This window comes from Littorina saxatilis, linkage group LG15 (genome assembly GCF_037325665.1).
Source record: "Littorina saxatilis isolate snail1 linkage group LG15, US_GU_Lsax_2.0, whole genome shotgun sequence".
NCBI lineage: Eukaryota > Metazoa > Mollusca > Gastropoda > Littorinimorpha > Littorinidae > Littorina > Littorina saxatilis.
In genome coordinates, this window is record NC_090259.1 from 8118025 (window position 1) to 8134053 (window position 16029).

The 16029-nt window shown below is 40.4% G+C and overlaps 1 protein-coding gene across 1 annotated transcript; it reads left to right on the forward strand.

Annotated features, from left to right (window-relative positions):
• The first annotated feature begins 44 nt into the window (after nt 1-44).
• Nucleotides 45-4371, forward strand: LOC138948417 (large ribosomal subunit protein eL28-like). Its single transcript, XM_070319953.1, has 5 exons — nt 45-107; nt 1580-1667; nt 2284-2407; nt 2853-2971; nt 4244-4371. The coding sequence occupies exons 2-5, from the start codon at nt 1584-1586 to the stop codon at nt 4325-4327; spliced, it is 411 nt and encodes a 136-aa protein (XP_070176054.1). The 5' UTR covers nt 45-107; nt 1580-1583; the 3' UTR covers nt 4328-4371.
• The last annotated feature ends 11658 nt before the right edge of the window (nt 4372-16029 follow it).

Here is a 16029-nt window from a genome sequence, read left to right on the forward strand (position 1 = left end):
AAATGACTAGACAAAAGGTCCTAACTCTGACAAAATAACCTGCGGTTTAATATTTCAGATGCAGAGCTACACACCGGAAGTAGCCCTCTCTTATCCCGACACGAAAGGTACCACATGTGTGTGTATAATGCTAGTAGCGAAATATCAGTCTCTTGAGAAAATTAGAGGTTATTTTAGCTCGTAAACTACTGAATGAGAAGCATATATTACTGTGTTACTTGATAAATAGAATGAAGTGTTGTGAAGTTGCTTATATTCATTGTGATTTTCTCTCTTGCCCTCTCCGTGTGTGTGTGTGTCCCCTCTCTCTGTAGACTGTATCAACTATTCAAGTCTCCGAGAGACGTGTTTCTGTCCACTTTTTCGTGGCTGACATGAAGACGAAAAGATACCTGCCAGGGGTTATGTTAAACTTTAGCGTTGTAAATTTATAGCTCACAGTCCAGTGGCTTTTATTGTTAATACATTACAAGTCATTTTTTTTCCAAGCAAAGAATCATTCTTGAGAAATAAGTGAGACAGTGACAAAAGGTCAGGTGTCATGTCTACTGTCCCGAATGACACACGATTGCTGACATTTCACCATTGCCAAAAGAATAAACATATAAGAAATAGGTAGAACATGAATGTGAAAACTGACTTTGATTGTTGATCAGTATGTTCTATACCACTAACAAATAATCTACTTTCGCATAGCTGTTTGGCAAATGTATGTTGCATGGGACACACTGACATGAAAGTGGAAGATGTTTTCCCCTCTAGAGAAATTACATATCAAGTTACAATTTTTGTGCTCTTCCATTCCAGTTGGCAATCAATTGTCAACGCATGTTATTAGAAAAAATAGAACAAAAACAGATTAGATAGAATGAAAAATGTACTGGTGATGTCATTTGGGACATACTGACATGAAAACGTCACCTTTTGTCATTTTCTCAAGTGACAATTAAGTGACTGACAGATTGAGCTTCAAAATTAAGTTTGATTAGTTAATTTTGTCTTTTTATCCAGGAAAATAGCTGTCATTATTGTATCCCTTTGCGTACATCCCATACGTAAGATCGACATAGTTGTTCGCCTTCCTAATTGTTGCGCCGACTTTTTCCTTCTAAACCCAATTTTGATAAATCGCATTGATTTGAGCTGTACAGTTCATTCCTCAGTGGTGTCTAAAACAGAGTTTTGATGCTTCTAAGATCAGGTTCTGATAAAATAGAGGCTTTGATTGCAATTTGCAGAAGAACATTTTTCCCGAATTTACAACGCTGAAGTTCAATATAACCTGCCACTGTCAAGTTCTAATATTATGATTTGTTTAATGAAGAGAAACTTGATACAATGATAGTCTAGTTTATATGCTTGGTCACCTTCTGCAAAGTTTATTTACATATTGATATTCATAAGTACGCTTCACCATGGATAACATTTGCAAGGACTGATTGGATCAGGACTAGGAGGATGTCTTGCTGGTATAACTATTAACGTTACACTTCATTTTGCACCATTAAAATGAAAGTAGTGAAAATAAGCCAGTGATTTGGAAAGTAAAGTTAATGTTTTTCTGTGTGGTTGTTTTCAGAACAATGGCCTCAGCTGACCTGACATGGCTGATTGTGCGCAACAACTCTGCGTTCCTGTTGAAGAGGAACAGACAGAACCTCACTCTTGTAAGATTCACTTCTTACTTCTACCCCCTTACTACCATAGGTTAAAAGTTATTGGTACAGTATTGTTGTAAGCCTAAAAGTAACACAGCATGTAAGAAACTATTTGTTGCTATAATTTTCTTCAATCACAGATTTGTTGAAATTGCCGTTACAGTGTCTGTAATTACACCCCCGGTATAGGGGTGTGCATAGGATTCGGTCGATGTGTTTGTTTGTTTGTGTGTTTGTGTTCGCATATAGATCTCAAGAATGAACAGACCGATCGTCGCCAAACTTGGTGAACAGGTTCTATACATTCCTGAGACGGTCCTTACAAAAATTGGGACCAGTCAAACACACGGTTAGGGAGTTATTGGTGGATTAAGATTCTACAAGGACTTATAGAGGGACATATTCATGGTCAAAGGGAAATAACCTTCTCAGTTGGTGGCAGTGATAATGGTAAGGACGGGGGTGTTTTTCCTACCTCGGAGGAATTTCTTGTTTTCCATAGTTTGAAGACATGCGAATCCTTAGTGTTGCCAACAAAAAGGTTGGTCAACTCTGCCATAATGACAGCAACGTTTTTGTTGTTGATTATCTTCTCTTGCTGAAGATTTCCCTCCTCTTTGTGCAGGAGGCCAACAACGTGAAGGGGAAGAACTCTTTCCGCTACAGTGGTCTGGCCCAGAGGCAGACAGTTGGTGTGGAGCCTTGCAAGGATGGCAAGGGCATCGTCCTGGTTACCAGGAAGGGCAAAGGTGGGTGACTTTGTGTAGCATCGGGCATCCTAATTGCTTTCATTTATTAATTAACACACACACAGAAAGACGCAAACCGGAATACTACATTTTGGTGTTTTCCTGTTTACCTCAATGTCAGCATTGCTGAGCATTTATGAAACCAGTTTACAAGAGCAGAGGGAAGGTTATTGAAGAAAATATCAACAGAATGTTGTGCAAATTGTTCATTTGACTGGGAGAAAAAGGTGTGCACCTGGATTTTTTTAAAGGAAGTAGGTGTTGACATTTTTTTTTATAGATTGAGAGGAGCGGACTAGCATGTTTTAGACTGCACAAGCGTACGTACATATATATTTACGTGTGTATGTGCGCATAGAAGATATTTCAGTAAGTTTTAAATGATTGCTGCATTTATGTCTGTACTTACAATTTCTTTTTAACCAGTTCATCTTTTTTCCAACAGGTTTGAGGCACCCCAAGAACAACTACACACGTGTAGAGCTGAAGCGTGACCCTCGTCGCACGTTCCGCGCCATCCGCAAACTGACCAGCAAGGGAGGCTACAGGAAGGACCTCAGCATGGTGCGCTGACCTCTTGCATTGTTGTTTCTTTATTTTGTCTATTGGACTCAAGACACACTATGCAGCGAAGTTGAGCTTGACTGACTTGGTTTGCAACATCAAAACAAAACAAAAAGAGGGTGGGATCATTTAACCTGTAGCAGTGCATGCAACATGTGTGTGTTGGGGAGAGAGAGAGAGAGAGAATGTGAGGGTATGTAACATCTTGTGTGTGCTTGCATTTGACCTCACGTTGTTGTATTAAAGAGGTGACTGTGTCATTGATTGAATGACCATTTTTAATCGCCCTTTCATACAGGCAGCCATACTCCTGTCTTCGAAGTAAAGCAGTTTGTGTTATCACATTGAATGCAATGTACCAATGAAATTTCATCTTGAACAAGACTACAAGAGTGTGAAGCCAAAGTAAAGTGGTGAAATTCAGATTTTAATTTTATATCACATGCTTACTGTGTCTCACGTGAGCAAAACCAGGCCTCTTAATCTCTGTCATCTTATTTATTTATACTTGAGTCTGTGCAGGGGAAAAAAGTGCATCAAATGTGTATCTTGTTTTTACTTTGCTAGAAACAATATGCACTGCATTTTGTGAAAGCCATTCTGCAGTCAAATACTGTACAGTGGAACCCTCATTGTTAAGACCTCCACACCCCCCGCGGGCTAGGGGGAAGAATTTACACGATGCTCCCCAGCATGTCGTAAGAGGCGACTAATGGATTCTGTTTCTCCTTTTACCCTTGTTAAGTGTTTCTTGTATAGAATATAGTCAATGTTTGTAAAGATTTTAGTCAAGCAGTATGTAAGAAATGTTAAGTCCTTTGTACTGGAAACTTGCATTCTCCCAGTAAGGTAATGTATTGTACTACGTTGCAAGCCCCTGGAGCAAATTTTTGATTAGTGCTTTTGTGAACAAGAAACAATTGACAAGTGGCTCTATCCCATCTCCCCCTTTCCCCGTCGCGATATAACCTTCGTGGTTGAAAACGACGTTAAACACCAAATAATGAAAGAAAAAGACCTCCACACAATTGAGAAAATCAGGCCTAAATGGAGGGAGTCTTCAAATGGAGTTAAATGTACAGAGGTTATGAACGTAACATTTCAGCATTCTAAGTCTGAAACAGGGGGAAGTCTGAAACAGGGGGAAGTCTTAAACAGGGGGAAGTCTGAAACAGGGGGAAGTCTTAAACAGGGGGAAGTCTGAAACAGGGGGCTTCACGGTACCCTTCTCTCTTCCCTTCAGGTTGTGATTGTTTTCTTTCTGTCGTGCAGGCCGCTGTTCGCCGTGCTTCCGCCATCATCAAGAGCCAACGCCCGGTCGTGCCCAAGAAAACCGGTCGCGCCAGGAAAGAGTAACTCTTTGACATTAATTAGTGAATGACAATAAACTGTTGGCTGTACTTGCAAATTGTTTGTGATGGTATTGTGTGTGAGAGAGAAAGTGGAAAAATCTGGCCTAAACTAAACTAAAAGTGGTGTGATGATAACGGGATAGGCGACGATGAGCTGAAAGTGTTTCAGACGGAGCACTGATGCAGGAAACCACTTCATGCTTATACTTCTTGAGGAGGAAACGTGATACAATTTGTACAATCATGCTATCAATGTTGAAGATAACTGAAAAGTTATTGTGATTTGAAAACCAATCCCACAACAAAACAGAACAATAAAAACGCACAGAGAGCAGAATGGAACTTATGAGTACAGTGGAACATACTACTTTCTGAAACCAAAAGCAGCAGAAGTAAATTTGTCTATTGAACTTTTGTTCATGACACTTGTATCTTTTGAGAGAAAATTTTTTTGGCTAAGCCAGAATTCCTGCTTTTTGATTGGCTTCCTGACGATATTGCTCTGGAAGAAAACGGGTCTTGATAAAGACTGGAGCAATGTCAGGCAGAGCATATACATGTGCCCCACATGCATCTGTCCACTATACAAACAACAAAATCTTCTAAGTGTCAAATTTGGTTTCACGGTTTTGATCAGAACTGCGTCCAATTGAAGCAGTTTACCTTTTTTTTTTTAGGGACTATAAGAGTGAATAATAAATCATTTACATTTTCTCATTCAACAAACAACCAGAAGTCTTGTACGTTTAATTACCTCAGTTCCAGTAAACAGTTAATCATCGACTCTCAGATAACCATCACACTTTGAATAAGATGACAGAATCATGGCATGTTTATTGCGCTTCCACATTTGTTACAGAAGTGTTTGCAATTTGAAGACCTTATGATAAGAGCCTGAGAGGACACATCCCAGTGATCTTGTTCTTCTTCTGCGTTCGTGGGCTGAAACTTCCACGTACACTCGTGTTTTTGCACGAGTGGAATTTTACGTGTATGACCGTTTTTACCACGCCATTCAGGCAGCCATGTGCCGCTTTGGGGGGGCAGCATGCTGGGTATTTTCATGTTTCTATAACTCACCGAACTCTGACATGGATTACAGGATCTTTTCCGTGCGCACTTGGTCTTGTGCTTGCGTGTACACACGAAGGGGGATAAGCCACTAGCAGGTCTGCACATAAGTTGACCTGGGAGATCGGAAAAATCTCCACACTTAACCCACCAGGCGGCCGCGGCCGGGATTCGAACATCCCAGTAATTACAAAGGCAGAGCTGCCAACTACTTCCGCTTTCGGCGTAGCATGCTACGTTTTATGATCAATTGTTACACCAAGCTTATAATTGCTACGCTCAAACAAATAATCACAAACATGCAACAGTTCGCTCTTTATTGTGAGTCCTGGTACTCATTTCTGATTGAGTAGCGGTCAGACTATGGGTCATAACACATTTTTCACTCTATTGATAATTATGTTCCAGCTTTCTAAGTAAACTTTAAAAAAAAAGGTAAATATTCTTGCGCGGAAGTGCGAATAAATTTGCTATGCTGACAATTCCAAAAAATAACTATTTATTAGGTTTGAGGCTTCAAAAGGGTTGGCAGGTGTGCAAAGATCACCTATTGTCCTCTTGCCTATTATCTCGACCAACATATGGCTGTAGTGAGAGGCCACCTGCAATGAAAATACACTTTAGTCGGGGTATTCTTCCATCACTGTACCTGAAAACTTTATTTTGGCCCACACCATGGTCATGATGCTGGACTAGCAAGCACAGTGGGGCCCCCTTTCATGCCTGGGTTGGTTCGATGCAGGGGAAGTAACTGCTCTCATTCACATCACCTCGTTAGTCGCAGACAGAGTTGCTTCCCATGCATTGCCTTACCTGCTACTGTACACACTCGCACACAAACAATCAGGATGGGGGGAGGGTTAAAAAGTCAAGTATTTTATTGTTTTGGGCCCAGAGGGCTTTGAAACAAAGATATAACTTTAACAAAAAAAGGTATACAAATACAACAATACTATATAACCAAAATAAATTGGCAATATACACTTCCATACATACAAAAAAAAAAAAAAAAAAGGTTTAACAAAATCAGGTAAGAAATCGGACCGATAATATGTATACATTAAGCGGACAACGATAATATACAGCCGAAATGAATTGGTAATACCATTATGCCATGCATCTTTTGTAAAAACACACATCTGTTACACACATGTACATACCAATAAAGAAACTAGATGTAACGCTAACATACTAAAATCATAACATGGGCTACAAATCTTGCGAACTTCATTAGTTTTATCTTAGATTTACAATTCATTAACTGTTCATATTTTAAACAATTTGGGTGAGATCGGTAATAAGGACTAATTAATTTTCTTCTTTCAGACACTATACTTTCGTCGGTACAAATGAACAAATAGTGAAACTCATCACCTAATTCATTTTTATCGCACATATCACACAATCTTTCATTTCTAGGAGCATTAAAAAATCTGTGCTGATGTATTGGCAACTTATGATTGCTTGTTCTAAATTTTGCTAATCTAACTTGGAATTTCCTAGGCAACCAAAGCAAATACCTTTCCAGACAAAAATCCTTTTTATATATTCTGTAATTAAAACACAAGCTGTTGGCATTCACGTCAGTGTTCCATTCCTGCAGGAATTGATCTCTTAGCCTTTGTTTTACAACGTTTTTAAAACCTGAGACGGCAAGACTCTGAGTTGTCCATAAATATGATAGACCCAACTTATTTAACATAGTATTGACATGCGACAACCAAGGCAATTTAACATTTTGTACATGGTACAACCTCAAATGTAGTTTTAACATTAAACAAGACATCTTATTCGCACCATCGTTCATTTCTTTCATCAGTTTATACCAATAAACCAGTAACTGACATTGTACCTCAATTCTAATTGGGTAACGACCAAGCTCTCCGTAAACCATACAAGTGGGTGTAGTTTTATATACATCAAGAAGCATTTTTAAAAATCGCAATTGAATCCTTGACAATATGTCTAATGAATCATATCCCCACACCTCACAACCATACAGCAAAATTGGATGTACACACTTCTCAAAAAGATCCAATTGCACATCAATTGGTAAATTTAGTTTTCTACATTTTCGAATTAACGAGAACATTGCACGGTTACCAATCAAACATTGACGTTTCATGGCATTATGAAATTTGTTATTATAATTAAATAGTACACCTAAGTACACATAGTCCCAAACTACTTGGACAGGTACTCCATTCAAGACAAAATTTGGGATATTCCGTATTTTCCCCCGCGAAAAAACAACTATTTTTGTCTTTTCAATATTTATGCTTAGTCCCCAGTTTTTACAATAACGATCTAGTCCATCCAGGGCTTTTTGTATTTCTCCAGGTGTTTCGGCGAGTATAGCAGTATCATCAGCATATATTAACAGGAACAAATACAAGGCCATTAATGCGTTCAACATCTATTTCTTGGGCTCTTTTCAGGGGCAACTCTAGGCTGACATCATATTCAAAAATGAAGGGGGAGGGAGGTTGAAAAAAAGGTTGGGGACTGCTGGTAGGAGTATAGTGGGACATTCAGTCCAGGTGGTGCCCTTGAGGGGGCACGTTACTTCGCCGATTTTGTTGCAGCTGACAATGTTTTTCTTCAAATCAGCCTGATGTTCTTGTAGCCCAAATTCAACAGTCAATTAAATGTTCTGCGGTGATTACGAAAACTAGACGAACACTAAAAATAAAATTAAACAAGAAATTCCTCCGAGGTAGGAAAAACACCCCCGTCAAAGGGAAATAACCTTCTCAGTTGGTGGCAGTGACTGAGTGAGAATGGTTATTTCCCTTTGACCATTAAGATGTCCCTCTATAAGTCCTTGTATAATTTTAATCCACCAATAACTCCCTAACCGTGTGTTTGACTGGTCCCAATTTTTGTAAGGACCGTCTCAGGAATGTATAGAACCTGTTCACCAAGTTTGGTGACGATCGGTCCGTTCATTCTTGAGATCTATATGCGAACACAAACAAACAAACAAACACATCGACCGAATCCTATACACACCAATAACTCCCTAACCGTGTGTTTGACTGGTCCCAATTTTTGTAAGGACCGTCTCAGGAATGTATAGAACCTGTTCACCAAGTTTGGTGACGATCGGTCCGTTCATTCTTGAGATCTATAATTATGCGAACACAAACACACAAATAAACACATCGACCGAATCCTATACACACCCCTATACCGGGGGTGTAATAACAAGTCGCGTAAGGCGAAAATACAATATTTAGTCAAGTAGCTGTCGAACTCACAGAATGAAACTGAACGCAACGCAACGCAGCAAGACCGTATACTCGTAGCATCGTCACTCCACCGCCCGTGGCAAAGGCAGTGCCCGTGGAATTGACAAGAAGAGCGGGGTATTCGTTGCGCTAAGAAGGATAGCACGCTTTTCTGTACCTCTCTTCGTTTTAACTTTCTGAGCGTGTTTTTAATCCAAACATATCATATCTATATATTTTTGGAATCAGGAACCGACAAGTAATAAGATGAAAGTGTTTTTAAATTGATTTCGAAAACAAAATTTTGATAATAATTTTTATATATTTAATTTTCAGAGCTTGTTTTTAATCCGAATATAACATATTTATATGTTTTTGGAATCAGCAAATGATGGAGAATAAGATAAACGTAAATTTGGATCGTTTTATAAATTTTTATTTTTTTTTACAATTTTCAGATTTTTAATGACCAAAGTCATTAATTAATTTTTAAGCCACCAAGCTGAAATGCAATACCGAACCCCGGGCTTCGTCGAAGATTACTTGACCAAAATTTCAACCAATTTGGTTGAAAAATGAGGGCGTGACAGTGCCGCCTCAACTTTCACGAAAAGCCGGATATGACGTCATCAAAGACATTTATCAAAAAAATGAAAAAAACGTTCGGGGATTTCATACCCAGGAACTCTCATGTCAAATTTCATAAAGATCGGTCCAGTAGTTTAGTCTGAATCGCTCTACACACACACACACACAGACAGACAGACGCACATACACCACGACCCTCGTTTCGATTCCCCCTCGATGTTAAAATATTTAGTCAAAACTTGACTAAATATAACAACGCTGAGAAAAAGGACAAAATGAGAAGAAAAAACAAGTCGCGTAAGGCGAAAATACAATATTTAGTCAAGTAGCTGTCGAACTCACAGAATGAAACTGAACGCAATGCCATTTTTCAGCAAGACCGTATACTCGTAGCATTGTCAGTCCACCGCTCATGGCAAAGGCAGTGACATTGACAAGAAGAGCGGGGTAGTAGTTGCGCTAAGAAGGATAGCACGCTTTTCTGTACCTCTCTTTGTTTTAACTTTATGAGCGTGTTTTTAATCCAAACATATCATATCTATATGTTTTTGGAATCAGGAACCGACAAGGAATAAGATGAAAGTGTTTTTAAATTGATTTGGACAATTTAATTTTGATAATAATTTTTATATATTTAATTTTCAGAGCTTGTTTTTAATCCAAATATAACATATTTATATGTTTTTGGAATCAGCAAATGATGGAGAATAAGATAAACGTAAATTTGGATCGTTTAATAAAAGAAATATTTTTTTTACAATTTTCAGATTTTTAATGACCAAAGTCATTAATTAATTTTTAAGCCACCAAGCTGAAATGCAATACCGAAGTCCGGGCTTTGTCGAAGATTACTTGACCAAAATTTCAACCAATTTGGTTGAAAAATGAGGGCGTGACAGTGCCGCCTCAACTTTCACGAAAAGCCGGATATGACGTCATCAAAGACATTTATCAAAAAAATGAAAAAAACGTATGGGGATATCAATCCCAGGAACTCTCATGTCAAATTTCATAAAGATCGGTCCAGTAGTTTGGTCTGAATCGCTCTACACGCACGCACGCACACACACACACACACACACACACACACACACACATACACACACACATACACACACACATACACCACGACCCTCGTTTCGATTCCCCCTCGATGTTAAAATATTTAGTCAAAACTTGACTAAATATAAAAAGAAAAAGAGGCATTCCTTTGTAGCATATCCTATTGTCTATGAGCCAAGAAAGTGTCAAGTGGGAATAACAAGGCAGGTTGTTCAGTGCTGCGTTGCACTCTTGTTGGGTATGCAGTGCGTGTGTGTGTGCAGGATTGTTGGCCAATGAACTTTGTGGGAATCAGTGTCTCTTCCGTAGAACTACGTCAGGTACACTGCAGGCCAGTGTCAAGTCACAGCTAGTAGACGTCTCTTCTGTTCTCTAAACACACACACACTGACACACACACACACGCACACACACACACACACACACTGACACACACACACACGCACACACACACTGACACACACACACACACACACACACACACACACACTGACACAAACACACATACACACACTCACGCTGACACACACACACACACACACACACACGCACACACACTGACACACACACACACGCACACACACACACTGACACACACGAAATAACAAAGAAAATACAGACAGGGACCTATAATATAGGTCTATGATCCAGGTAAGAAAAATATTCCCAAACACTGAAAAGACAAACAACACAACAAACAGACATTCCAGACATTCCAGACTAACGTCTATTTGTGTTTTTCAGCCGTAGATTCTTGGAATGAACAGTATAAAATGCAAGAAGGCGACCGAGAACGTCCAGGCAGCAAGAAAGAAACACACTCAATCCACCCTTAACCACCAAGCAATTGTTCAGCAAAGAAAAGATGCAAAGCGCTAACAAGAAATTCCTCCGAGGTAGGAAAAACACCCCCGTCCTTACCATTCTCACTGCCACCAACTGAGAAGGTTATTTCCCTTTGACCATTAATATGTCCCTCTATAAGTCCTTGTAGAATCTTAATCCACCAATAACTCCCTAACCGTGTGTTTGACTGGTCCCAATTTTTGTAAGGACCGTCTCAGGAATGTATAGAACCTGTTCACCAAGTTTGGTGACGATCGGTCCGTTCATTCTTGAGATCTATATGCGAACACAAACAAACAAACAAACACATCGACCGAGGTCAAGCGTGGCTGTAGCCTTTGACCCTTCACACTTGACCTGTCGACCCCCGCCTGTTATCCTACCAGTTAAGTGATTATGTCACGGTAGTGTTGGGGTCGGAACGGGGGACTGTGATTTACCTGTTGCTCATAACTCTGAGAAGGTAACACTTTTTAAATTTTTATATAAAACAAAGTTTAAACCTCACTACCTCACTCCCTACCTCACTCCCGTGTGGAAGGGAGAAAAAGACGAAAGAACCAAAAAAGGGAAATGAAAATGGTTTCTCTCTAACTCAAAAGAGCTGAAACTGTGAACAAAAGCCAACAGGACCATCGTAATTTTGTGTCTCTGTGATAGGTCCTCTTTCTAATACGCGAAATTAAATCACTATAGTTTAATTTGCAAGTGACCAAATTGCAATATACTGCTTCTTCTGCACAGGGACCTATATTTAGATATAGGTCTATGTTCTGCATTAGCAGTTTGTTTGATGCCTACCCATTGTGTTCTTTTTGTTTTGTTTTGTTTTGTTTTGTTTTGTTAGTTAGTTAGTTAGTTAGTTAGTTAGTTAGTTAGTTTATCACTTAATTACTAACTTAGATAGTAAGATTACTTTTCTGCGATTTCTCGTTGTATTTTGTATCCATGTCACTACCGCAGCCTGCAAGCAATCGTGGAGGCGCGATGTGGTATTCGCATCACACAGGAGTCACGTAAACACTTTAGAGTGAGAGAAGACGGTGGTAGTGACTGATGTGTGAATGCCACACAGCAACTATTTTCTCGCTTGTGTTGTACACACCCAGACGTCTGTCATCCATGCCAAGAAGCAATCAACCAACCTGTGCCTGCACCGACAAATGTGCCGGCTAACCCACCGAACATCAACAACGGAACTTAAAAGCACAGCCCTGGCTGGCTCACCATGTCCATCTCAGATCTTGTCAAGATTTTACATTGGATAAGACCATCAATCCACTTGCTCACATTAAAAAACAAGAAATTCCTCCGAGGTAGGAAAAACACCCCCGTCCTTACCATTCTCACTGCCACCAACTGAGAAGGTTATTTCCCTTTGACCGTTAATATGTCCCTCTATAAGTCCTTGTAGAATCTTAATCCACCAATAACTCCCTAACCGTGTGTTTGACTGGTCCCAATTTTTGTAAGGACCGTGTCAGGAATGTATAGAACCTGTTCACCAAGTTTGGTGACGATCGGTCCGTTCATTCTTGAGATCTATATGCGAACACAAACACACAAACAAACAAACACATCGACCGAATCCTATACACACCCCTATACCGGGGGTGTAAAAAACAAAAAACCCTGGGTGCTCTCTGTGCACAAAGGGATTTGTGTGTGACAGGGGAGGCTACTGCTCCTTTCACAGCAGACTCTGCACCCGAGTTATTGGCCTTTAAGTCAACACCTCTGGATTGTGGAATTCTGTTTGTGACGGGGTCTGGTGGTTTCCGATTGTCTGTATGTTCATGGAAACCTTCGGGTTTGCAGAACAGTTTTTATAGGGCTAAGAAATTAGCCCTAACATTTTCAATCCTGTTTGATTGCACTTCGCCTCCCGGAGGTGATCGTAGTGTTTCGGCACTCGGTTACATTTTGAAAGAATTTCTTTTGTGATAATTAATTCATAAACAAATTCCAACACCACAGCAAGCATCCACAGTGTTGATTTTTGGTATGTGACCAAGTGGAGGGCTGGTCTTATCCGCTGTAAAAGCCTGGCCTGATGATCTGAGACAGGGAGTAAAAATGATTTCATGGGAATGATTGATCTGTTTGGCTCATCATCTCAGATCTTTTGTAATAAAGTTCTGAGTTCTGAGATCTGACCAGGCTATTACATGGGATAAGACTATCCCTCCACTTGGTCACATGCCACTAATGAACAACTTGTTTTACGTACTATCTGTGCATAGTGGGCATTTTTTATGGTTTAATTTGTAGAAGCCAAAAGTGGCTTGTCGAGTCAAGAAATCAATTCATCGGAAAATTCCAACTCACCACAGCAAGCAGTCTGGGTGTTGGTTGCTGGTATGTGACCAAGTGGAAGGATGGTCTTATCCCATGTAACACCCAGGCTGTTCAGTGTTGGTATGTGACCAAGTGGAAGGATGGTCTTATCCCATGTAACACCCAGGCTGTTCAGTGTTGGTATGTGACCAAGTGGAAGGATGGTCTTATCCCGTGTAACACCCAGGCTGTTCAGTGTTGGTATGTGACCAAGTGGAAGGATGGTCTTATCCCATGTAACACCCAGGCTGTTCAGTGTTGGTATGTGACCAAGTGGAAGGATGGTCTTATCCCCTGTAACACCCAGGCTGCTCATTATTGGTATGTGACCAAGTGGAGGGATGGTCTTATCCCGTGTAACACCCAGGCTGTTCAGTGTTGGTATGTGACCAAGTGGAGGGATGGTCTTATCCCATGTAACACCCAGGCTGTTCAGTGCTGGTATGTGACCAAGTGGAGGGATGGTCTTATCCCATGTAACACCCAGGCTGTTCAGTGTTGGTATGTGACCAAGTGGAGGGATGGTCTTATCCCATGTAACACCCAGGCTGTTCAGTGTTGGTATGTGACCAAGTGGAAGGATGGTCTTATCCCCTGTAACACCCAGGCTGTTCAGTGTTGGTATGTGACCAAGTGGAAGGATGGTCTTATCCCCTGTAACACCCAGGCTATTCAGTGTTGGTATGTGACCAAGTGGAGGGATGGTCTTATCCCGTGTAACACCCAGGCTGTTCAGTGTTGGTATGTGACCAAGTGGAAGGATGGCCTTATCCCATGTAACACCCAGGCTGTTCAGTGTTGGTATGTGACCAAGTGGAGGGATGGTCTTATCCCATGTAACACCCAGGCTGTTCAGTGTTGGTATGTGACCAAGTGGAGGGATGGTCTTATCCCATGTAACACCCAGGCTGTTCAGTGTTGGTATGTGACCAAGTGGAGGGATGGTCTTATCCCATGTAACACCCAGGCTGTTCAGTGTTGGTATGTGACCAAGTGGAAGGATGGTCTTATCCCATGTAACACCCAGGCTGTTCAGTGTTGGTATGTGACCAAGTGGAAGGATGGTCTTATCCCATGTAACACCCAGGCTGTTCATTGCTGGTATGTGACCAAGTGGAAGGATGGTCTTATCCCGTGTACAAGCTTGGTCAGATCAGGATGAGACAATCTGAAGTGAACGAGCTACTTTCATCCACTGAAAAAATAAAAAATATCATCAAAATATTAATTAATCAAAAATAATTTTGTTTGAGATTCTCACACACGGGAAAGAGTGTGCCTTTAAATTTAAGCCCCAGACAGACACGCTTGGTGCGAGAACGAGAGGCATGCATGCACGACTTCTTAGGATCAGAATAGAACTTGTACGTTTTCTCTGTTGGGTACGGGAAAAGACTAATGGAATAACACTAGAGGAGTGGGGTAGGTCGTTATAACTATACTGCATATCATGACCAGTCCTGTTAACTGTGCTTAGTTTTTTTCTCTCACTTCGGTGTTAGTACGGTATGGGAAAACCGAGAGCAAGGAAGAAGTGGGATTGTTCGCTGAATTAAAGGCACAGTGCAGCTCACAGCCTTCGTTTTGCGTTTTTGTTGCAGCTGAGTGCATTTACAGTTCAAAAATCCTCATATGGTAGTAAAACAAACCCAAAACTACCCAACGACGACATCTGTGAAGCTCGACAGTTTCTTGTTCACGCGAGTGCATAAATTAACCTAGTTATTACGTGGTGTTTGGTCGGAGTTCGATTCAACTGAATGATTCCGGCCTCCATTTTGTTTTACACAAACTCATGATGACGTCTGACATAGTTTGCTAGTGACGTGTCTTTTTGTGCATGATGTGGTGATCTACCTAATCTAAATTTAGATCCAAAAATAGGTCAAGACCAGCCGGGTCCGAGTACGAAATTAATTCGTAAAAAAATCGCAGTTCTTGACTCTTTGGGTGCAAGTCAATGAAACTTGGTAGTTCTTCTAACGGATAGCTGCCTGAGGTATGACTAAAAGCCCCAGGGGCTCCGTGCACCTGGATTAGACAAGTTCGGTACCTTTAAGTTCCTGTGAAGTGTTCCAGTTTGTGAAAGACTGGTGAGCAGTGTAGGCTATCACACACAAAAAAGCAGAAAAAAAGCAACAGCAACAAAGCAAGAAAAAAATAAACACGGCAGTAGAGATACGGTTTATTTTTTTTAGTTTATTTATTTATTTATTTTAGTTTTATACGGACTTTTTTCTTTCTTTATTTTTCTTGCACGTACATACAATATATTTACATTCAACACGGTTTAGGTTGTTAACATTACACGTGTACATCATGTTTTCTTGTGTTTTTGTTCTTAATGATCGTATTCAGCTGCTTTAGTTCCTTAATTGGCGTTTGTGGTTAATTTTCCTGAAAAGATGTAACACCACAGGTGGTGTAAATTGGTCATTAAAATAGTATTACCTTTTAAATTGCTTCGGAACCAGGGGGCGGATCAGTTGCTTTGTAAGGGGGGGTGCACTTTGAATCGAAAGTGAATGTGATGGGCGCGAAGCGCCCGAATTTGCTAGGGGGGTCCGGGGGC